The following is a 24490-nucleotide window of genomic DNA, read 5'->3' on the forward strand; positions in this document are numbered from 1 at the left end:
ACAGAGAGATGAATGGCAATGCTTTTTTTTTTCCAGCCTGAAACTACCACTTGAAAGTGTGACTAGATATCTTTTTGTTTACTTTTTTTTAAAGATTGCCAGTTGTGAACTGAAGATTCCACTGTCATATACACACTTCTGCAAAACAAGCACAACAACTGTATCTAATGGCAAATATACAGCAGGATCAGTTGGAACAGAAGTCAATGCAAGCGAAGTAGAGGTTAGACTTATTACCATTTTTTCACACGATCATCTGTTCTGTTAAATAATGAATTCCCCTCTAAGGTTTTGTAACTTCATTTTTTATTTTTGAGCAGCTTTCAAAAAGCACCAACTCCTTTATATCAAAGTCTTTCTTGATAGCTTTTTTTTTATGCACAGTTTAAAGTAAGGTAAATTATAGAACACAGTTAAAAAGGGTTGCTTTTTTCTTCTTTACTGTATCGGTTCTACAATTTTTTTCTTTTTAGTTTGAAGTTAAAGAAATGTATGGATCTATCTTCACTTTATTCTGAGCATTTAAACAAAATTAAAATGAAAATTTAGCATAAGTTATATTTCAGGTACTTTTTAATAATCAAACTGAAATGCTCTTATCCACTTGAATGCTTTAGGACCAATTATACTTTCATTTATTTCAGAAGAAAATCATTCAAACCAGTGGCTTTCTATCTAGTAAATCAAAATAGGAAGGGAATTAGGCCCTTTGTCATATTTTTTTTATGGTTTCCATGATTGCCTAGTGTATGAACATTTCAGTTAGGCTAGAACAGATGCCAATGCAAGTATTTGCAAAAAGTGCTGCTTTGTAGCTGGCAGTTAGCAGAGGAAAGGTATTGCAACTAAACGAAGAGTGTAATGGCATTCAGAATGAATTTGATAACCCAAGTCAGCCTTTCTTTGAGTTGTTACCAAGTAAGGGTAAAACAGAACATGTTGAAAGAATATTTAACAAATTCACTAAGAAAGAGCTTGTATTGCTTTGAAAACAGCAGGTAGATTTGGTTTTGTGGTGCCTAGCTTTCTTCCTATTGAGGGTGCTTGTCAAATCCTTTGGAAGTGCTTGGTACAAGCACGATCATCAGCAGTTGCAGAGCAAGTCCTTTTCAGCATAGATACAAACTTTGTGGAAAATTTAGGGTTTATTTATTTTACAAGTAGCTAGAGCCTCTATTGTGAGGCTGCATAGTATACTTACCCCCTCTCCCCCAGGCTTGTAAGGTAGTCATGTACCTATGGAGACTTGTAGAAAAGGTGGAGGATATGCCTGAGGTGCATCAAGTTCTAAGACCGATGCAGATGGTTAATCAAAGCCAGTTTTCTCAAGCCTTGTAAGAAACAGTTGAAGCATTTTACCTTTTGAAAACAAAAGAACATAATCCTCAGCCTAAGGCACACACCAGATGTGTAATTTTTTCATAGTTAAACTATGTTTAAATTATGACAAAATTACAATCAACTGAAAATGGGCCTGTACTGAAAAATGCTGGAAAAGTCTAGTAGGTGGTGTGTGCTACCTGTGCTATCTATAAACAACCCAAGGAAAGAGTACTCAATTCATGTGCATCTTTTTTTTTAAAAGTGCTACAAATGCTGTCCAGTGTGCAACCCAATGTGAGTATGTGTATATAAGAATACTAAGTGATGAAGTCCGTGTTTTGAAAGAAATAATGTTGCAAAGATCCTGGATTCAGAGTTAAAGAATGTTTTTGTAAATAAATGTGCTTGTAATGAGGAAAAAAAGCACAGAAAGTGGAATATATGTAAATGTGCCTTGGCATACGATTAGGAAAATTGTTTTGTGTCTCTTATATTACATAGCACTGATAGACACCACTGCTTCCCAGTCTCTGAGAATGGCACCTTTCCTGGAGCAATTCCTCCTTCTCAGACAGTCTGTACCTCTTACAGTTCCTTGCTTTTGCCCTTGGTAGTGGTATCTTCAGGAAGTTTCTGGTTCTTAGGTATCCTTACGCTGCACTTGCAGGAGGCCAGCAGTGCCTTCCAAGGATACTCCAGGTTGCTAGGCCCAGTTCCCCAGCTGGCAGGCATTCTCTTCTGCCAGGCTTTTAGAAGACTTTTGCTGTCAGCCTTTTTCCCAGTTGGGCCAGGTCACCTTTGTGGCTGCTCCCATCCCCAACAGTTTCCCATTCCCATGATGACTTATCCCCCAAATGACTTCTCATCCCCAAGTCTTAATTGGAGACCCGCCACCCACAGCTGTTCCCCATCAAGAGCAGACATCCCCAAACCAATTTGCGGCATGGGCAGCAGGAGAGGTCTGTGTTCAGTCCCCCCCCTGCTGACTGATGCAGGAATAAGTGCAGGCAGAGGCCTGCACTTAGAAGACTCAGCTCTAACCACAAAGTCCAGGCTGAAGAAGGAACACGGGGCCCCAAGTAGAACTTAATTAAGTTAGCTGAGTTTATAAAAGATCAAAACTGCTGAAGCAGTTAAACAATGACTGAGCATGTGCAAAATGGAAAGGCGAGAAGTACAAGATGAAGAAAACTATGAGCCTTCAGCAGAAAGCCCCCAAAGTGCGACCACCAGAGGTTACTGTGCCTACGACAGTAGGAGGGACAATATGATAATTAGGTCTGAGAAACCATTAACATAAATCCTGCCCCTTTCTTGTGAATTGCATGAATATGCATATCACTGTACCATAAATAAGTACTCCTTGTCTTGCTTAGGTGTACGTGTTCGGCGGAATTATCCCCCACATACCCATCGCTGTTAATAAAGAATACCTGCTTTCTAATTCTCCAAAACGAGTCTTGGAAAGTTACATTGCTTTTTGTGTTGCACCATTGATATGGGCACAGTAAGAAACTAAGGAACAACTTATCACCTGGGAAAGTGGAAATCGGCCAAAGACAGTGGAAACATGCATAAAAAATCTAGGATTGTTTAGAAATAATCAGGAAGTCATGCTGCGGAGGGGCTGCGCTCCCTGCACCTGGGCGAGATGCTGTGGGACCGGTAGCTGGAGGCGCTCCTCTGCTGCTGCACAATAACTCCATCCAGTGCTACAGGCTGGGAGATGGGTGGCTGGAAAGCTGCCTGGCAGAGAAGGACCTGGGATTATTGGTTGATAGGCAGCTGAATATGAGCCAGCAGTGTGCTCAGGTGGCCAAGAAGGCCAACAGCGCCCTGGCTTGCATCAGAAACAGTGTGGCCAGCAGGTCTAGGGAAGTGATTGTGCCCCTGTACTCGGCTCTGGTGAGGCCGCACCTCGAGTACTGTGTTCAGTTTTGGGCCCCTCACTACAAGAAGGACATCAAGGCCCTGGAGCGTGCCCAGAGAAGGGCAACAAAGCTCGTGAGGGGTCTGGAGAACAAGTCTTACAAGGAGCAGCTGAGGGAACTGGGGTTGTTTAGCCTGGAGAAGAGGAGGCTCAGGGGAGACCTTATCGCTCTCTACAGGTACCTGAAAGGAGGCTGCAGCAAGGTGGGGATTGGTCTATTCTCCCACGTGCCCGGTGATAGGACGAGGGGGAATGGGTAAAGTTGCACCAGGGGAGGTTTAGGTTGGATATTAGGAAGAACTTCTTTACTGAAAGGGTTGTTGTTGTTAGGTGTTGGAATGGTCCGCCCAGGGAAGTGGTTGAGTCACCATCCCTGGAGGTCTTTAAAAGACGTTTAGATGTAGCACTTAGTGATATGGTTTAGTGGAGGACTTGTTCGTGTTAGGTCATAGGTTGGACTAGGTGATCTTGGAGGTCTCTTCCAACCTAAATGATTCTATGATTCTGTGAAGCATCTAGATCCTATCTGAAGAGACAATCCTAATGGCAAATGGGAAGACTGGGTGAATCTCTCTCTCTTTTTCTTACTATTAAATTGTGATGAAACCATGGGTGTAATGTGAAACCTGCCATTGTTCCAGAAGGAGGAAGGGGCTTCCCTGCCTGAAGTAAACTGGAAGAGAAGAGGAAGAAATAGTGGAAAAACAAGTAGTGCAACACAATGTCTTAGTAAATCTGGCCAGCTTTAGAGAGCGCCTTTTGCAACGTGTCCCTTCCTAAGGGCCTGTCCAGGGCACAAGGAAATGTAAAGCTTTCACTTAGGCCTCCATTTTCTTTAAATGATTTTTTAAAGTTTTATTTTTTCTTCAAATGTGATAAAAAATATCAAAACAAATTTTTAATTTTCTTTCTTTAATAATGAGTATACTTCTTAAAGATCAGTGAAGCTCACAAGCGGAGCATCAGCCTTTCAGCTACAGGCTATTTCAAGAAAAGACAGTTGTTAATCTTTTGATCTCTTGTCATCAGAGGTGCCACTTTGTCAATATGTTGCAGGAAGTATAAAACTGTTTCTATTCAACCTTTTCAAGGTCATATAAGATGCAGCACACAAACGGATCCAACAGACCTCATTTGGAAATGCCTTGTAGGATTAGGACCCTGAACCTCCTTGTGACTTTTTCCTGATCAGTTTACTCTACCCCAGAATTGCTGACTGAGGGCTAACTCTTAGCTAGCTGCAGGGCACTGTTGACTTCAGCTGTATTAAGAAATTCAAATATTGTGGAAAAAATGGACAAGGACATGTCTCTTATATCCTTGTATTATAGATTCAACTAGCTACATCTGCAGACAAACTGAATAGTGACAAAAGCAGTGTCACTCACTAATAGTTTGTAAATGAGAAAGTAGTGTTGAACTCAGAAATGCACAAAGTATGTCATTTCTTTGCAGAGTCAAAAGAAACACTCCTAAGAATATGACCTAAATGCAAAAGCCTTTCTTATCCTGTTTATTTATCCTACTACAGGCTCATCCTTGTATACTTGCCCTTTGCCTAATTGTTTATGTTCATTTTGCACATTCAAGGATTGCCAAATCTGTCAAATCACTCTTTCTTAGCAGTTAAATGCTATGTTCATCTTGCACCAGTGTTTACCTCACTACTGTGATAGCCCAGAGGTCTACTCATTAGCTATTCCTTCCTACTTTAGGTTGTCCTGTGGTATTCTCTTCATAGCCAACCTATCAGCTATTTGTGTCTGACAGGTTTTTCATCTAAAATAAATTTAATTAGCTATCTGCAAATCTTTATAAGAAAATATTAGACTGAGTAGACTATTTATGTGGTAGTCCCTGGGCAAATATCCTCTCATTGGCGTTCCTGTGACCAATAAGCTTTAATCCAGTGGATTTCACTCAACTCTTTTTTGCCAAAGCAAATCATAGGCTACTGCACTAGTTACAGTGAGTTTATCCAGGAATAAGGAAGAGTAGAACTTGAGCCAATGAAAATATTTGTGTAAGTCAGATGAGGACAGCTTGGTCCTATTTTTGTCTACGTTGGCTAACTTCTACTTTTGAAGGAAAGTTCATGTGTAATCTTAAAAAGTCCTGTTCTCTCTACATATATATTTATGTTCTGAAATGACTAAAATGACTTTTGTAAAAGTATACCTCTTTCTTTGTGTGGATTGAAGGGGCCTTTATTCAGGGAGTTGGTCTTTATACATCAGAAGAAATCTACATTTCCCCAGCTCACTCTTGGCCAAGATACATATAAAATCCCTACCATCTGTGACATTCCTGAGCAGTTCTGCGTCTATTTAATTCCAAATTCACACAACTGAATTGCTATCTATTCATCCAAGGTAAACATGCCAAACTCACTGTTTTCAAGCTCACCAGGTGTTTCTGCTGCAAAACCTTAAGTGGCTGTAGGGTATGGTAGACATTTTTTTCCCCAAAGTTATTCCAGTTTCAGCTGTGGAACAAATTGTACTTAAATGGTGAAACACTGTTGTTCTGAGATTATGGACTAACTTTCTTCCCGTGATTTATTGGCATTAGAGTAGCACTTAAAAGCCCTAACCAAAATTGAAACCTTTTTGTACTTAGCTGCTGTGCTATGCATTGAAAATGAGAGTCCATGCAGAAGAGTTTAAACTGCCTGATAGGAAAAAGGATGGAAGGAGGAAATCCTATGATCCTTTTCAAAGGTGGAGAAGTCAATGAGATGAATGAGAGATTATGTGACTTTCTAGAATCACACAGAAAACCTACAGGAAGAGAGCCTAGTTCTTCCACTAGCCATGGCAGAGCACCAATCTTTGTGTTTTAAGGGTATGTTATTCTCTGAGGAGGCACCCAATTTGTAGCCTCAAAGCAAAAGCAAAAACTTAAGGACCTCAAAATTAAAGGTGAATTAGAGGGGTGTGTAGGCCTCCAGCTACTAAAAGACGAGAATTGCCACTGTTACAGCTTTGAATCTAGAGTAAGTATGATAAAGTAATGGGAATTTCCAGAAGAAAGTCCACTCCAATTGCTTACATCCTTACCTGATATAAATGAATAAAAAAACCCTCTTCTACATGAAGAAAATATATAGAAAAAGGACACATTTATTTTCAGACTTGGATGGCACAAACTTCATCCAGCAAGAGGGGCTAGGAGAGGCTTTCTTCCTCAGTTTGATTACTTTGATACAGAAAAAGTAGTTTGTGAGAAGTCATGAGTTATTTCATGGCTTTATAATGTGACAATTGTAGTCTCAGCATACAGCTTTTTTGATAGTGTAGCTACACTGTGAATTTTAAAATGGTTCCCACCAGGCAAATCCAGCCTTGATGTTTTTCTGATTTGAACATTTTCAGAGATGCAAGAAAAGATGTTGAATCTGGATGTGCTGGACTTTGCCAAATACTGAGCTGATGTGATTCAGTGTAATTCAGATAACTATGGTGGAGATGTGATAGATTAACTCTGTCCAGAGTTTTTGAGCCTGTCTTCTAACAGGGCATGGGCGAAGCTGGACTCTTCCTGGGCAGCTCATTGTTTTTTGCAAGATGTGATGCAGTGGCTGTTGTACGGAAAGCAAGAGGACTGCCCATGGACTTCAAACGGAGCAGCCCCTTGACCATTGAGCGGATTCGGATGGCCTGTGATGATGTCTTTACTGAGATGGTAACAGAGGTATTCACTGTACAGGCCTAAACTCTCCAGCTCCCTTCATATAAGCTCATTCTCTGTGTCATCATTATTATCAAAAAAAAAAAAAAAGAGGCTAGCAATGATTCTTCTCATTTTACAATCTACTTCCAGCTAGGTTTATGACAGCCCTCAACCTTGACCTTTGGGTCATGCTCTCTCTTCTGTGTTTTCTGGAATGAAGTGGACACTGAAATGATGAGGCCTAGGTAGGACAATGGCTTTTAGGTACTCCAAACTGTTTACATGCTTTTACTAAGGCAGAAAATAAGCATTTTGCATGTTATATCAGGTACCGTAATTACTTTGTAGATTTGATGTGTAGGTTTGAGAACTGTACAGCTCCCCAGTTTGAACAGCAATACAATGCCAGCTCCAGCTGATTTTGACAGACCCTCATCTTCTAGTATCTTCTTTCTCATACAGATGAAGTAAGGACCCACAATGGTACACTTCTATGGAAATTTTCTCCACAGTCACTGAAGTTATTTGGATAGCCATCTGTGTACTCTGCCTCTGCTTTCTTTCTAAAGTAGTACCTTTTTGTTCTTGTATCTTGTCCTTTTCTCGCTAGGATTTGGCAGGACAGAACAGTAGCTGCTGGAGAGTACCTCCTTTTTGTGAGACTTTGAGGTAGTAGCCAACTTTCATCCCTCTGTCTGTCCAACCCAATGATGATCATTCAAAAGAGTTTCTTCACAAAGGAGGGGAAGATGGGAATGATCAAATTTTTTACTGACTTACTAGCTTTAGGCCACTTCAACTGGTTTTCCACTGCACTCATCCTTTTGGCATTCTAAAAGTGGATACATCTGGTGTTGCTTAATTGTCACTTGCCCAAAATTTCTGGTTATTTAGAAGCCAAAGGAAAAAAAATAAAAATAAAAAAAAATGAAAGGAGTAAAGCATGGGAGAAATTATCAGACAGATACATAGCAAGGTTTTAGCAGCCTTTCCCGACACAATCCATGTCCAGTCAGAAGCGAACTAGACGAATGAACTCTGTGGTATAGAAAATAGGAAACACCAGACCAAACTGTGACAAGATACTTTAATTAATCTTTCAACTTAAATCATTCCCCTACTGAGAACATATTTAGTGTTGCTGTGTTTTGACCCAACTTATTTTTGGTAGAGCTGACGAGCCAGAAGGCTGTAGCCTGTGCTAAACAAGAGGGACACCCTTCTGGCATAAAGTTGGAACACAGGACTGCACAGAAACTACTTTCAGATGTTCTCTGGGTATCTGAAAATCTTCTGGTACTCAAGAAAGCTATTTCCAGTACTGTTTTCAAGTTAAAAAGTGGTACCATACAGTACAATATTTCACTTTTATAAAAATAAAAAAAATCAAACCCTCTTTGGAAACCTAATCAAAAAGCCCTTGGAGTTGAGTTTGAGCAACAGTGTTTTACCACAGGCTGAAAATTTCTCTATGAAAAGGGACTGAAGTTGGCTCAGGCAAACCTGCAGGCACTCTTCCAGTGGCAGCTAGCTAAAGACATCCTGACCTCAACATTACTGGAGGTTGGGGCTGTGAATTCCATACCATCCACTTTTGCTTCTTTCTGTGCACAATATCCCTTGATCAAGTTTTTCACAGTGATAGAATTTCTCATATTAATAGAAGTCATAATCAAAATCAAGTACCTTTGTTGTCTAGGTGTTGTGCAAATACTTGGAGTTTAAATGAAAGTGCCAGTTTTTATCCTGTCAAAAGGAGCTGATATTTCATCTCCAGAAATGCCCTCAGAAATGTAGGATTTCCTTGCAGACATCATGGCCTTTACAATTTAATGCAGTCCCATCAAACCATGTTGCACAATGGAGCCTCATATGTCAGTTCCTCCTATAAGAAATCTGAAACTTTCAGGCTGTAAGCTCACCTGTACTATAGAGATATGTTAATTAACTGTTGAAATACAAGTATGCCACAGTCAACTACAGGTAAGTTGGTTGATTTCACAACCCTTAATAACATGAGAAAGTATAGATTTGTTCATGCAATGCCATTTAAATGGTTGAAAAGGAAGCATGCATTTGTCAGTTAGAGAAAGTTTTCTTTCCACTTAGCAAAATTATGTTTTATTTACATTTTCTTTCAGATTCCAAAAGATAAACCTGGAACCCGGTAAGCCATGGGCCAATGATACATATGCTAATGTTGCTTTTCTAAGTATGAAATAACCAGGTGATTCCTTCAGCCACTTACTGACTGAAAGCATTTCTGCAAGAAAGAAGTAGAACTGTAATACTTAACACCCCATCACCACTGTATTTGTAGAACAAGATACAAGCTCTAGTTCTGCTGTGCTGCCAAGTAAGATACCTCTAATTCTGAAACATGTATTTCTCTCTAAACTGAACTACTCCTTGCTATACTGGAATAATTCTGATGTTACTGTGAACTTTGAAGAATTTGCATGCGGTTTTGAAAATATCTGGAACACACAGCAGATCACAAATAGTACCATCTTGCCACTTCTGCATCCAGTTTGAAATTCACATCTGTTATTATCTATTCTTTCTGTTCTTCTAGTACATGAAAATCCCAAAGATGAGAAGTAAACACTGTACAAATTGGTGATGGTCAATGTATCAATATTACAGTAGATCAGAGATCCTAAGAGTACATATTGCTAAATTTTTTCTGGAAAATGATATGTTATTACTACCATAGTAACCATAGTTAATAGTCTCGTATTGCTTTTTGCTTCCTGGCAGTCCATCTCAGACCTGCTCTGTACCGTGAGATCTCTCTGAAACACTATGAATTTTGACCTCTCTCAGAGCTGGAATAACATTACTGCTGTCTACTCACTGCAGTGTCAGTGCTCAGTCCTCCTCTCCTTTGCCTTACCCACAGTTTTGCTCCTTCTGTACAGTGAAATGGTGAAGTGGGATACAGCTGATGCATTCACTTGTAGGGGAAGAGAGGGCACCAGGTACAGGAGGTGTTGTCTACCTACCTAAATGAAATATTTCATTTTGAAATGGGGTTGCCCATTGCAATGATAAGCAGGTGTGTGTAGCAGACATGCAGCAGGTGACTGAGAGGAAAAAGCTGGAGGGGAGTAGGGCTCAGAGGAAGCAATGACAGTAGAACAGTTTGACATGAAAAACAGATTTATTGTCTCATTGTTTAACTCAGCTGTGCCAAACAATGTGTTACTGGCACTCTGAAATACGTCATTTTGAAAAGGAGGTTTTAAAGCGATGCAGTGGTAAGCTACACGAATCTTGATGGAGTATGTCCTCATAAGGAAAGGAGATTGAGAAGCAAGTGTAAAGATGTTTCAGAGAGAACAAAGGAGATGTCTGGGCAGGGCTGAGCTGACCCAGGATAGGTATCCATACAAATGTATATTTTGCTTTCACATTTGATAATTCAAAGTAATAAAAGTAATAGTAGTAATGCATTTAACAATATCATTGTTTACCCAAAACACTAACATAACTCTGTAGGAAATCTACAGGTATTGTATTAGTTCAGATCCTGCTCTCAGTTACATAAACATAAACCTCTAGGCTAACTTCATTTACTTTTATGGTGAGACTGCAGGCTTAAGTTAGCACACTGTAGAAGAGTGTAACCTGCACGCAGCATCAAATACACCATTTAAGTCTGTAGTGGTACAAGTTTTTATTCCTTTACAAATAAAATAATATTGCAAGTAATGAGAAAATGGATTGCATATGTTGGTAAAGTTTTCCTTTTAATTTCTCTTCATAAATGGAGACAATACATCTTAAAAAAAAAAAAAAAAGCTCAACTGGCAATATGCTTTGCAATTTCATAATCTGAAAGACTTTAGTTTCTGCAGTCAGGTCTTGAATATGTCTTTGTGCTCCTGTCCTTAAAATGAGATATTCATAGTCTGTGACTTATCATCTTGGCTTTTCATTTAATTGTAATTTAGACAAATGCTCTCATTTTAGAATGAGTACTAAAGCAATCAGTGCCTTGGGATAAAATGAGTGAAAACTGCTTGCGAATATTAAGGCGAAAATCCTACCTCTGAATGACATCTCACCCAGGGTATTTTAAAATGTGATATTTTGGGGATTTCATTGGGCTGTTAACTGGAATTTGCATAAATATGTCTGTCTTCAATAAAAGCATACTTGTAGGGCACTGTCCTGCTATTTGTGACACTGTTCTTTAACCAATTCTGTTTCAAGGAAAAAATAGCAATGAAAATGGTGTGAGATGAAATCTGGCTCCTATTGACGGTAAAAATGGCCAGTGTTTGGACTTAACATTCAAAATGTGTGACTTGATGAGCATGGTGTTTTTCCATTAATCTGTTGCAGTAATGAATTTCATAGCAACAGACGTATTCAGGAGGCTTTGTAGCACTTTTGTCCTACATCTATAAATAAAATTCTCTTTTCAAAAATCAAAGTACCAAACATACTTAAAAGATACTATTTGCAGAGTATTTGCTCAGGTTGTGTGATAAAAGCCTTGTCACCACAACCAACAAGGAGCCCAGAGGCATGAGGACAGGCAGGGGAACCCCGAACACCCTGTTGGAGAAAGGAGGCCCCTACCCTGGCTATTCTTGAGGTTGTCACAGGGAGGTTATTACCCCCATGGGCCACAGGGATGCCCAGTGTGGTGACTCTGCAGGAGAGGCTGTCCAGAACATTGCCCAGACCTGGGAGGGTTACAGCGTAACACAGTGTGGGATTTAATATGGGACGCAGGGAAAAGCACTGGGGATATGTACAAAACTTACAGTGGTGTGATTATGGGAGGATTCAAAGGCAGGGTAAGAGACTCAAGGTTGTTTAGGGAGGAAAAAGCATAGGAAGAGTAGGTAAAACAGGCTGATATGAGTAAACAGGCCAGCACACTTGTCTGGTTGTACCCTGTGCCTGATCAGCACAGTCTGTCTTTAATTAAACTCCATGCCTAAGCATTTTTTTGGGTGAGGCTCTCATCATTTTGCATACCTGTATGTGTGTCTGGAGGTCTAAGTGCCAGAAACTGAAATCAGACCAACAGGAGTACATGTGGTACCAACAACTGGAGCGAGCAAGGGTACATCTACCAGTGTTATCACTAGCAAATATTGAGCTGGATTGACCAGCTGCCTGAGTGGAATCCATAGTGCATGGGTGTGCATGGCAGTGTGCGTGGGGAGGTCTGTGTACCAGCAACTGGCATGGGGCCGTGGGCCTTGGGGGCTTGTTTGTCCAGGTGCCACCAATCTGGGAATCTAGATCTGGGAATGGATAGACGTGTCTAATGCCAGCTACTGGAGGGGTCTGTGTTGTATACCCTGAGTGTATTTGTCTTGTAGAATGAACAAAATATTGATTTTGCTTTTTACAAGTTTTATCCTAGTTTTTACCTGTGAGGGTAGTGTAAATAAATGAATGTTGGGTTGGGTGACAGTGCAATGCCTGTAGTCCAGGCAAAAACAGACAGCAGAAGGTAAGTAGCCTTGCTGAAGATACAGCCTGAATTTAAGGTAATCAACTGGATAAAGTAACAGGATTAAATGCAAGTTAGCCAGTTCTGCTTGGATGAAAGAATGTCACAGATAAAAGCCAAGATTATTATTTTCCAGGCTTTAGGTGTAATTGCTACCTCTTATATGAATAGGTAAAGAATTTGTTTTCCTAAACGTAGATATATGCCAGAATATGGTTTTCAAAGGTCACTTAGTGTGTAAGAGCACAAAAGGATGATACATCTCCTTGCTTTCTTCTGAATATTTTCAGTGTAGCTGGGAGGTGTGACAGCCTCCTTGCTGGGCCAGATGAGACATGTAAGATTCACAGCCAAGGAAATGTTTTTTTGGGATAAAAAAAAGAAAGGGGGCTAGCAACAACATTAATTAAAGATATGGCTGTGCAGGTGATCCCACGTTCCCTTCATAGAGCATAATGACTTGCTCTGTTTATACGCCTGGCAACTTAACAGTTCAAGAGTTTTAGCCAGGAGAACATTATACATTACACGTGGTGGAAGGTTGGCAGCTGTGTGAGGTGTAGAGGGAAACTTGTGATCTCTGGGTTAGTTCACTGGTTCACCATTTTGAGGAACAAACAAATGAGTGACAGTTGCTTCTTCTGTCCTGCATCAACATGGACAGCATGTTGCATGCTGTTAGATTCAGCCTTGCAGACATCTCCAGTTAAGTGTTGCTGCATGTGTTTAGCAGCATATGATTTTTAACCTTATATTAACATACTGGTTTTGTTTATGCTGTCTTCTAATACACAGACTGGTCTACAGACTGAAGATAAGAAGGAAGACAAGGCCTGCAGTCCTGGAACTCAGAAACCTGGTTTGAAGTCATATGTGTGAGTAGCTTTTAACCCATAATTTTGTCTATCTAGACTGGAATACGTGGACTTTTTATAAGGTGATATTATAATCAGGATCTGAGGAAAGAAGAAATTATGACATATATGACATGTAATAGTAAATTTAGGAACTAATAGTGCAGCAGGTATTGAATTGACATAGGTGTAAGTGTGCCTTTTTGGAATAGTCTGCTCTTTTTATATATATACTTACACACTGTATATAGATTTGTACGGCACCTATTGCTAATGTTAATCAAGATCCTGATAAAGAACTGAAGTTCTGGGCATGAACTTAACACAGTAATCATTAACATTTCTGATTTTCTTATCACTCTAATATACGCATTGAGTAAATTGTACAAAACAGCTTGTCACATCTGAAACTGGAATATTTAATCCATCTGAAATTAAGGCTAGCAGATTTTCTGCCTGCTACTCTCTATTTGGATGATCAAGAATAATGGCTTGACATAAGCTTTGTATAAAGCTGTTTTACCAGTCTGATTTTTCTAAGCTTTAATCAATTATAAGACATCAGCCCCTCCACAGTCAGTTTACCTTGGCAGGGAGCTTTGCAGCTTTTAACGAATAATCAGGTGAGTGGGAAAGAAGATACTATGACTGATATTTTTCCTTTCAAAAGCCACATTTCTGCTCAAGTAATTCTGAGTGAAATCTTACAAATATTGAAATCTGCCACAACCCTCCCTGTGCTATTAATAGGGCCCTATTTTCAGCCTCAATGTCTTAACTACTGTGCTGGTATCTCATTAGTTATTCTCATTACTGCTGTTTGCCTGATTGGGCAGGCTTCCCGTTTTTACACGTTTGATCAATTTGCTGCTGAATATGTAAAGCCTGCCTCAGCGAAGACCAAAACAAATTACATAACTTTTCTAGCAGCTTGGAAAAGAGACTGCGTGTTAGTGCTGCTAGATTTATGAAATGCACCCGTCGCACCGCTGGTAAACAGCTCTCCCTGCACGTTCTGGGGGCAAATAAACAGCTCCTTGCCTGGCCATCAACTTTTACGGGAACAGTCGAGCGCTCGGACAGCGGCTGCTGTGTGCCGCCGGCCTACTGCCGTTTTTTTTAGGGCGGCTTTGCAGGGTAGCCTCTTCCAGCGCCGCGGCTGCTGTGGAGGCTACCCGCTGTACGGGGGCGCCCTGCCCAGCTCTGGTGGCCGGCTCCTGCGGCTGTGCCGGGCCTTGCCCGCCCGCCAGGGGGCGCTGCCCCGCGCTGCTCGCCTGGTCCCCACCTGCTGCGCCGTTCCACTCGCCGCGCTGTCGTGGAGAGGCCGCAGCAGGCGCCTGCCCGCGTGTGACGCGAATCACGAGGGCGGGGGGAGCGGGCGCGCTTACTGCCGGCCGGGGCAGGGGGGGCGCGGGCAGCCCCGCTCAGCGGGAAGGGGGCGCCGCGGGCCGGGCGGCGTTAGGCGGCGGCGGCTCCGCAGCGCGGGGCCGGCCGCTGGGGGCAGGCGGCCCCCGTCCTTGTCCCTGCCGCCCACCCGGACCGCCCCGTGCCGCCGCCCTCTGCGGCGCTGCGCCATGGTCCGGCCCGGGCGGGGCGCGCCCCTCCCCCGCCTTTCGCGTCGGTTCCGCCCGCAGGGTTCCAGCCGCCGCCGCCGCTGCTCCTCGCCGCAGCTCCGCTCCGGGCCGCTCGGGCGTTTTCTCTCTGCCTTAAAGTCGGTGAGGAGCCGGCCGCGGGCGGGCGGGCGGCGCCGCCGTATCGGGGCCGGCCGGGCGAGGCCGTAACGGTGGCGCCGATCGCGGGGGGCTAGAGGGTGGGCATGGGCCGCTCGGTGCCCCCAGCGCGGCGGTAGCGAGGCCGCTGTCTCTGCGGCGAGGAACTGGTCGCGGGGCCCGCCAAGGGGGGAGGCCCGGAGCGTGCCGGGCGAGATGGGGCAGGCCCGGCCGTGGCCCTGCGGCGGGCAGAAAATGGAGGCCGGGCGGGAGGAGCGGCGGCGCCGCGTGCGGGGCCGGGCGGCAGCGCGGCGGCGCGGGGCGGGCCGGGAGTGGGCGACGGAGCCGGGGCAGCGCGGGGCGCTGGCGAGCTGCTGAGCCGGGCCTTTCTCTGCTTCTGCACAGGGCGTCTTTTATGAATCAAAAGCAGCAGAAGCCGACGCTATCGGGCCAGCGTTTCAAAACTAGAAAAAGAGGTAAGCCGGGCGTGCACCGCCGGGCCCCGGCTCTGCGCCCTGCGTGCCGCCTTCGGTACAGAGCTCCCGGTGAAAAGGCGGTTGTCACTCGCCAAGCAGTGCATTTACGCGCTGCTTATAAAGGAGACCAAACAGAACAGAGTCTCGATGCTGACTCCAGGTGCTGGAATGTTCTGTGCACAACTCCAGTTGCTGGAATGTTCTATGCACAACCTTTTCTTTTTCCTTCCCTTCCCTTCCCAATGTAGCTGCATTGTCATAACGTTGGCTTAGGAAGCAGTTATTCTTGACCTAAAATGAGTGTATTTCACATGAAAGCATAAGCGCCCAGTACTCCAAAATCACAGGGGAACTCCAACACAGGCTTGTTGTAGGTATTGCATTCATCTAGGGAACATGTAACCTAGGGGGAATTTCAGTGTTAGCTGCTGGAAAAGAGTTGTATTGCCTTTTTATTTCTATAAGAGTACCTGATTTAAAAACTGACAAACAAAAATGAACTGAGATATGCAAGTGCATGCGTCTGTATCTTGTATGGTTACCCGAGCAAGCAGAGTTACTTACTGAAGAGGCGTAATGAGTAATGTGGCATTTTTAGTTACTTGTTTTACATTAAAGAGGAAGTGAGGACAGTTCTTACAATTTCTGTTTGATCATGTTTGATTAGTATGCAGGCAGTGTTACAGTTCAAACTGACAATGGTAAGAATGCTTGGAGCACTGAAATAGTAATGAAGAGGTACAGAAGTACACGTTAGCTTGGAGAACTTACTTTAATGTTGAAGTAAAAGTATCTGAAAAACTGTTGAATTGAGAGAATGGGATTTGGTCGGTCTGACAGATCACATGCTAGCATCCTGGATTTTTGTCTCTTGAAAGCATTGAACCACAGGCAACTCTGAGTAAATGAATTTCATAAATCTGTCCTGGAAAATAACTGATCCAGTATTTTCAGACTTTCACCCAACTGTTAAAGACATGTTGAAACTTGCATTGAATGTAAGGGCACTAATGTGCTTCTTACAAAATAGTTCATACAGATGCTAACAAAACTAGCTAAGATGTTACAGACAGTGTGCTAGTAAAGATTGGCAGCTGAGCTCTTTCTTTGGAAGCTTTTCTTCCCGTGGTTTGCATAGTCTAAGGACAAATTTATTCATAGAATCATAGAATATCCCGAGTTGGAAGGGACCCATAAGGATCATCAAGTCCAACTCCTGGCACTGCAGAGGTCTACCCAAAATTTTAGACCATGTGAGATTAGCAGAACTGAAGACCTCTCTCATTTTAAGGCCATTAGTTATGTGGGTACGTTTGTTGCATTTTAGCTGTTCCTGTAGTGAAAAGGCTACTGATCAAGTGATTTATCTCAAATGTGAAAATGTATTCTGCTTTAAAATAATAATAAAGATGCTGAATAGGCATGCAATTATAATGCATAATTTCATATTGTTTTTCTTAGTGAAAGTACTGAGAAATTCAGTTAAAGGTAAATAAGGAATGTTTTAGCTTTTGATATCTTTGTGCCACCCATTGAATTAGTAGGGAAGTTAAAGCACCAACATTTATTACTGTCATGTTGGCCATTTAAATGCATTTTAGGCTAGATTCTTAAGTCACTATTAGTGTTAGGAATGCCTGTTGTCTTCTGGAATACTGTTCCAGAAGACTGGAATGATCTCAGTTCTGTTTAACTTAAGGCTTGCCAGTATCTGCATTTGTTTTTGTTTTTATAAAAGAACAAACTCCTCATGTTTGAATACCAAATAAATGCGTGTGCCGGCTTTAGTTCAAGAAACACTTGGTCTTTGTCTTTGCAGATGAAAAAGAGAGGTTTGACCCTACCCAGTTCCAGGACTGTATTATTCAAGGTTTAACTGAAACTGGCACTGACTTGGAGGCAGTAGCAAAGTTTCTTGATGCTTCTGGTGCAAAACTTGACTATCGTCGCTATGCAGAAACACTTTTTGACATCCTGGTGGCTGGTGGAATGCTGGGTAAGTTCCCTTTGATGGGGCTGCTGTAAACCTTTATTTACTTTTTATAAAAGCTTTCTGTTTTCTTTCACCGTAAAAAAAAAAACTCTTCTAAAGAGCTTATTGAATATGTAGATCAGGGTTTGAGTTATCTGTGGGAAACCATGTGGTTATGTTAGGGCCTAACTAAGCAGTCTGATTATTGTAGAAGCACTCTGTATACTGTACCATGCTTTTGCTTGAGTTAGTTTGCATCCTTGAAAGCATAGACTATAAAAACTTGGTTTAAAGGAAGGTATATTGGCTGAGAGTGGAACTTTGTGTAACAGAGTTAATTTCTGCTAATGAAAAATGGGTGAATGCTTGGTTCAAATGCCTCTTCTGTGGTTGCAAAGCCAGTGGTGTTGCCCTGTAAGATTCTGACATGATCCTGTGTTTTGTGCACCGTGCCCTGTTATTCTGGAAAGTATTGTTTACAGAATTATCAGATGTGCTTAGTTTTGGAAGTGCTGTTCTAAATTGTGTTGTTGGCAATTGTGAGGGGAGGGCTTAAGCTCTAGTGAGAGTGAGAAATGAGGTGGTAGCTAAGTCGGCAGAAAACACAGAACTGAGGAAGTGAAATGTGATGACTAACGGTGTTGTAAACTCATGTCTGTATCTTGGTGTAAAGAGTAGAAGGGATGCTGACCCACCAGGTAAGAAGTAAATAAAGCTTAATGAGTTGAAAAGTGCTAAGAAAGATGCAGTACTTCTAGATTTAGACTATTAGACTATTTGTTTCTTTCTTACCTGCTCTTCAGTGAGAAGGGATTCAAATGGCAGAGAACCATGTAGAATACAGGGTGTGAAGAGTTCTGTTGTCTGCTTAGCCTGAAAAAGTACGTTTCAGATTGTAGCATTTGTTACGCCATAGTTCAGGGAGGGGGACAGGACTTAAATTAGAAATTTGGCAGTTGCAGAAGACTTTCTGTAATGTAACAGAAATAGAATTCAAATGACCTAAATGCAGAGGGGACGAAAAGGAAATGACTGATTCTGGGCTACAGCCAGACTGCATGGCAGTTCTGCAGTGGAGTTTTTGGGAGAACATCTTTGCTGCATGTGCAGGTGGTCTTCCCACTGATACTGTAGAACTGTTAGGTTACTAGCTCAAACAAATGCCAAAAAACAAGGCTTTCAAAATGGTTTAACTTCATGAAGTACACCTGCTTATCTGAATGTCATGAATTGGAACTGTGTTATGTAGACCGAAGTTACTGTGTGATGTTCGTTTTGGCAAGAGACTCTTTTGCTTATGTTAGAAGAGCTGGCTGCATGAGAAACTGTTGTGACTTACTTGGTTATTGTATGGACACTGACATAGAAACCAGCATTATTGCAGAAGATGCTAAAAATTTGCTAGGAATAAGCAGCTTTAGTGTTTTCCTTTAAGAGAAGAAGAGCCTGTATGGTCATATTAACTTGTCTGGCCTTAAACAAGATGTGTTGGCAATCCATTTAGCAGTAGGAGGTTGGAATATTTATATATTCATATCTAAGCTACTGATTTGGAGTTCAGTACACTTATAGCAGTAGAGCAGATGGAAATGTGGGGGTTGTTTCTCCAGTGATCTGGTTCCATTCATCATGAAAGGACAATGCATTTTGCATATTACAGGTATTTGAATTCTTACCAGGGAGTTGTACCACTAATACTGAAACCCTTCTTTAGCCCCAGGTGGTACCCTGGCAGATGACATGACACGCACAGATGTCTGTGTATTTGCAGCACAAGAAGACCTAGAAACCATGCAAGCATTTGCTCAGGTTAGTTCTGAAATCAGTACATTTTAAGTTAAACTGTTCAGTGGTCAAAAAATGAACTGTTTCTGTAGCTGAAAGTTCAGGTAAGATAAAAATTTACAGCTTTTAGAAGCCTTGTGCCTTTGTGCCTGGTAAAATGGCACTCTTCTAAGCTAAAGTGCTCTAAAAGAGTTCAAACCAACTGTACTGAGCTTGATTTTTAATTCTAACTAAATGATAATTCAGAGCAATTCAGACACACGATCTCTTTTCAGGTTTTTAACAAGCTAATCAGACGTTACAAGTACCTGGAGAAAGGCTTTGAAGATGAAGTCAAAAAGGTATGGAGTAGTTCCTTATTGGCAGAAAGAAAAGCCTTTAAATTCTGCTAGTTAATCATTCTATGCAGAAGAATTATAATATACAACAGATTATTAAAATAGGACAGAATCTTGTTGACAGAATAACAACAAGCTTGTATGACTAGTGGAGAAGGCTGCCAGTGTACTAGCACTGATGCTGGTTGAGTAGCTTGACTGAAACAAAAGTAAGTGTCAAGCCTGGAGGTAGCAGTTCTTCTTCCTCTTGTAGTTGCTGCTGTTCCTGAAAGGGTTCTCAGAGTCTGAGCGGAACAAACTGGCCATGTTGACGGGTATTCTGCTAGCCAATGGGACACTTAACGCATCGATTCTCAACAGTCTTTATAATGAGAATTTGGTAAAAGAAGGTAAGTGTTGTCCAGCTCTTCTGTTAGGGGAAGGATCATGGGAGACAGAACGTAAAGTATAAGTAGGTGGAAATTATGATTACAGTAACACTCCTGCAGCTCACTAACTTCATCTGGTGATAGATTTACTTCAGAATTAGCAAAGGTAAACATGCTAGCTCACAGTCTGGAAGGTCTTGCTGAGACTTTAGAAAAATAGTGTTTTGGGAAACTTCTGTATAGGACTTCTCTGCATGACACTGAGGGCTGCAGTCACTAGTGTTGCCCTGCAAGGCACTACTGTGTTTTGTAGAGGGATTTTTCAGGGTGCAGAAAGTGTGTTACATCTTCAGGCTCCTTCCTAAACTGCGGCAAGGAGAGTTGAGCTTAGTACAGGGAAGCCTTTACAATGCTCAATTGTGAGAGAAGTCCAGCAGGCTGGCAGCTGTGGTGTCCTTGGACAGAGGTATTGCAGACTGGGCAAGGGCTACCTCTGAGCACAACTGTTGCTGCTTTGGGCTGGGGTGTGACAATGTAGATGCCCTGTACTTGGTCCCTTTTAGTTTTAAATTTCAATACTACTACTACTGTTTGTGTCGCACAGGTGTTTCTGCAGCTTTTGCAGTCAAGCTGTTCAAGTCATGGATAAATGAGAAAGATATTAATGCAGTGGCTGTCAGTCTTCGTAAAGTAAACATGGATAACAGACTGATGGTGAGTATCCCTAAAACTACTGATGTGCTCCGAGGCCAGTTTGGTAAATAGCATTTACCAGTAAAGTACTTGACAAGTTTCTCTTTTGAAAGAGTTGTCGTAAACTTTGTTTTCAGGAGCTCTTCCCAGCCAACAAACAAAGTGTTGAACACTTCTCCAAGTACTTCACTGAAGCAGGACTGAAAGAACTTTCCGAGTACGTTCGGAACCAGCAAACCATAGGAGCTCGGAAGGAACTGCAGAAAGAACTTCAGGAACAGATGTCACGGGGAGATCCATTCAAGGATGTAAGTATTTGTAGGCAAGGTGTACATGTGATTTCCTTCTGTGGGAATTTAGCTCAAATTATGTGAAATGCAATGGCATTTAATACCAATCTGAAGAGGATATATGCCTAATTAAATACTGAGCTTAGACACCTAGTTCCCACTAGCCATTACAATTAGTACCAGTGTGGTTTAGTTCTGTAGTTTTCCTTAATGTCCTGAATCTGGCTGCACTGAAGGCTTCTGAACCCAAGTTTTAATTTAGCTTAGTGTCATATGTGACCTACATGGTGACTATTTTGTCTGGCAGATAATCTTGTACATAAAAGAGGAGATGAAGAAAAACAACATCTCAGAACAGACTGTGATAGCCATAATCTGGTCAAGTGTAATGAGCACTGTGGAGTGGAACAAAAAGGAGGAGCTGGTAGCAGAGCAAGCCATTAAGCACTTGAAGGTATTGTAACCAAGCATGGGCTTTTGCATCTGTTGGGTAGGGCGTGGGCTTCCTTTTAAGCTTCACTTAAAGTGAGTTGAATCCTACAAATACCGTAATTCAGAGACAGCATTAGATGGGGAATTTTTTCCCTTGCAGCTGTAGAGTTGTAGTCGTAGTTGTTGAGGTATAAACAGTATGACTTCTGCAGGAATGCTCCTGGGAGGTGGGTGGGAATTGCTTCCCTGGTATGTGGGTTGTAAATTTTTAAGCAGTGGCTGATAAAAACTGAGTGAAACCAGTCTAGCCAGGCGATAAATGCTAAGGAATGTTATGTGTGTGTGTGCCAATTTGTTATTCCTGTTACAGCAATACAGTCCTCTACTTGCTGCCTTTACTACCCAAGGTCAGTCAGAGCTGACTCTTCTGTTGAAGATTCAGGAGTATTGTTATGACAACATTCACTTCATGAAGGCCTTCCAGAAAATAGTGGTGCTGTTCTATAAAGGTAACTCCCTGTGAGATTTTTGCTTTTTTTTTTAAGCCTGGATTGCAGAATGGTTCCATCCTGGTAAGGCTTTTAGGGAACATCAGTGCTATGACACTGCTTTTCATTAGCTGAAGAATTTTCTACTGTCAGTTTGCAAACATGGAGCTCTAAAATGCAAAGGTAGGTGCTTCAGTCTTTGGCACATGGGGAAGTACTCCTCTAGACAAGAAGGATGTGTACTAGACCAAAGCTGAACTTGGATTTTAAGACTCTTTGGCATTTAGAACTTACGGAAGGATTGTAGTTGTGTGTTATTCCTAGTTCTCTGTCTGAACAGACCATAAATGGCCAGAGACTAAGACCACCAAGGTGTTCTGGGGTGCTATAGGGCCTCTGTTAAATGGCTGTTAAGACGGTATTACTCAGAAACATGCTTGTGCACTTGTAGAACACCACAGAACAGGAGGAAACTTGTTAAACTGAAGATTATAGCGTATCTGTAAAATGTAAAACAATTAAAAACAGTTCCTGTGGTGTCCTTTGGACTTTAAAAAAAATATGTGTTCTTAGCTGTTGAGTGAAGTTTTCCTGCATATGGAATCTCAAATAGTTAGATGCAACGCTGAGAAGACCAACAGCAACCTAGCTGAAATGCATGGTTCTCAGAATTTTAAAACAGGAGGTTCTCCTAGCAGAAGTATGTCCAGCCGTGCCCAAGGAACACATATGTGTTGGTGGAATTTCTAGGGGAGGCATCAAAGGCTGCCAGTTAGGGGTTCTCGATAACTGTTATTTGACGATCAGTACTCTTGTACATCTTACAGCTGAAGTTCTGAGTGAAGAACCCATCCTGAAGTGGTATAAAGATGCGCATCTTGCAAAAGGAAAGAGCGTGTTTCTAGAGCAAATGAAAAAGTTTGTTGAATGGCTCAAGAATGCTGAAGAAGGTAACCAAACCTCACAAACTCTTCCTTTTCGTTTTGGGATGCTAGGTGTTAAGAGTGCTTTGTTTTGTGGGGTGGGGGGGGTGCTAACTGATCCTCTGGGAGGAGTGTCCCCACTCTTGGCTAGAAAAGCTCCCTGGTGCAGTCACTGTGGTTTGGCAGCTGTTGTGCAGGACACAGGGGGCTCAACAGGTGACTGGGGAGGAGCTGACCTGGGGGCCGCCTGTTGAGGTCCTCTCTCTGTTGCAGAGTCGGAGTCTGAAGCTGAAGAGGGTGACTGACCTGTGAAACTGTCCTCAGTAAAGCAAACAGGAGCTGTAGATAACCGTCGTGTCTCACGTCCTTCTGATTCTTACATCCTACCTCCCTGTATCAAGCATGATATAAGGGCTCATGGCAAATTTCTTTTAACTGTTTTCTATAGTCATTGAAATACTGGGTTTAGTTTTTAAAACCATGTTTTAAGTAGCTTACAGGAGTTACAGATTTGACTCTAACCTGCATTTGTCCTTTCAGTTATAGTTCTACCTCCTGTATTTTCTACTGTAATAATGTAATTTAAGGCCTTCCACAATGAAATCCATTTTACCCCTTGGGTTTTCTATCTATCTGCATTTGAGTAGACATGATTTGGTAAACGAGATTTATGGCAGTTCTGTTTGCAAATTAAAATGTAAGAAGCCTCTGATGTGAAGAGGCCATGGCTTGTGTGGTAACTTGGTGTGATACTTTAATCCATACAACATGCTTCAAATAACCCTCGATTGTCCATCTCCTCAAGGACTTTGTCAGTTCTTTTACTATACTTCCAGCATAAAGTAATACTCTACTCCAGCTACTGGGAAAGGCAGCTGCCCTGCTTCTGGGCACTCAGTATTCTACAGCATAGAAACTTCAGGTGGTGAACTCCTGTAACAATGGTGGGGTATGAAGAGTGGCATCTCTGAGCCTGCTGGCATAGCTGGTGGCCTAAGTTCCTGAGGGACAGCACAGCTTGTCAGGCTGTCTTATACCTGGGCATCAATTCTAGGGCTCTTGCACTTGTCAGTCTCTTTGCAACTTCCCTGCAAGTACAAGCAAACAGTGCTGTCCTGAATGCAGCTGTCAAAGATTTTTCTGGAGTGCTGGCTGAAGCTGCTAACAGTGCTGGGGCAAGGGCGTGCCTTGTTACACGTACAACTGCTGCAAGGTAAGATGAACAAAATCCTATCCCTGCACCCTGCCCCCCAGAATGAGGTTATTTTATGCTGGCAGTTGACACGTTAAGATTATTTTGCTTACCAAAACTTGGTCTGACTTCTTAAGGGCAAGTCTCAGGACAGCTTGTAATTCAGGAAAGATCTGGTAAAGGCTAAGTATACACTGTTGTAAACTAAAAAATCAGGATTAACTGAAATACTTATAACCAGAGTACACCTATTAAAGTGAAAAAAGAAATGGTGATGACAGTGCAATCTGTTCAGTACTAAAGTGATCTTCCTTAACTTGTAACTTCAGTGTTTTTTTTTTAAAACAAATAAAGGCCATCCTTAAACTTAATGCAGAGGGTTGTCTCTGTTCTTAGCCCTCCCCCCCCCCCCCCAAAAAAAACTTGTTACACAAAACAGTAAAACGATTTGAACTGTCCCCTCTCCCTAGGTGTTTTATGATTCCAGGAACAGTTCAATAAAAAAACGTAATATTGTTTTTCCTTTTTAGGAGAGGTCTATTTCATAAAATGGATGGTGCTCTTTC

At 42.0% G+C, this 24490-nt stretch overlaps 2 protein-coding genes across 6 annotated transcripts; both read left to right on the forward strand.

The window, feature by feature from the left end:
- The first annotated feature begins 454 nt into the window (after positions 1–454).
- On the forward strand, positions 455–14524 carry LOC310901941 (aldehyde oxidase 1-like). Of its 4 annotated transcripts, XM_083842676.1 has the most exons (4): positions 455–3431; positions 6770–6946; positions 9067–9092; positions 13200–14524. In XM_083842676.1, exons 2-4 carry the CDS (start codon positions 6773–6775, stop codon positions 13267–13269), a joined length of 270 nt encoding a protein of 89 aa, XP_083698802.1. In that variant the 5' UTR covers positions 455–3431; positions 6770–6772; the 3' UTR covers positions 13270–14524. The 4 variants fall into 4 exon arrangements, with proteins under 4 accessions (XP_083698802.1, XP_083698801.1, XP_083698799.1 ...); XM_083842675.1 differs by having other exon boundaries at positions 455–6946; XM_083842673.1 differs by lacking the exon at positions 6770–6946 and having other exon boundaries at positions 455–3456.
- Positions 14525–14660: 136 nt separating this feature from the next.
- BZW1 (basic leucine zipper and W2 domains 1) lies at positions 14661–24295 on the forward strand. 2 transcript variants are annotated; one of them, XM_083842647.1, is made up of 12 exons: positions 14661–14973; positions 15373–15443; positions 17263–17439; positions 19130–19224; positions 19476–19541; positions 19792–19927; positions 20511–20620; positions 20737–20907; positions 21197–21343; positions 21692–21830; positions 22637–22759; positions 23006–24295. In XM_083842647.1, exons 2-12 carry the CDS (start codon positions 15383–15385, stop codon positions 23035–23037), a joined length of 1257 nt encoding a protein of 418 aa, XP_083698773.1. In that variant the 5' UTR covers positions 14661–14973; positions 15373–15382; the 3' UTR covers positions 23038–24295. The 2 variants fall into 2 exon arrangements, with proteins under 2 accessions (XP_083698773.1, XP_083698772.1); XM_083842646.1 differs by having other exon boundaries at positions 14817–14969.
- Positions 24296–24490: the final 195 nt, after the last annotated feature.

The sequence above is a fragment of the Anser anser genome (genome assembly GCF_964211835.1).
Source record: "Anser anser genome assembly, chromosome: 6".
Classification (NCBI taxonomy): Eukaryota; Metazoa; Chordata; class Aves; order Anseriformes; family Anatidae; genus Anser; species Anser anser.

Coding starts and splice junctions, on each gene's coding strand:
- LOC310901941 (XM_083842673.1), top strand. CDS start 3,115: ATGAGCCAGCAGTGTGCTCAGGTGGCCAAGAAGGCCAACAGCGCCCTG. Junction 3,457..9,066: donor TGAAAGGAGGCTGCAGCAAG/GTGGGGATTGGT, acceptor ATTTTCTTTCAG/ATTCCAAAAGATAAACCTGG. Junction 9,093..13,199: donor AAAGATAAACCTGGAACCCG/GTAAGCCATGGG, acceptor TCTAATACACAG/ACTGGTCTACAGACTGAAGA.
- BZW1 (XM_083842646.1), top strand. CDS start 14,833: ATGGTCCGGCCCGGGCGGGGCGCGCCCCTCCCCCGCCTTTCGCGTCGG. Junction 21,831..22,636: donor AGTGGTGCTGTTCTATAAAG/GTAACTCCCTGT, acceptor TACATCTTACAG/CTGAAGTTCTGAGTGAAGAA. Junction 22,760..23,005: donor GCTCAAGAATGCTGAAGAAG/GTAACCAAACCT, acceptor TCTCTGTTGCAG/AGTCGGAGTCTGAAGCTGAA.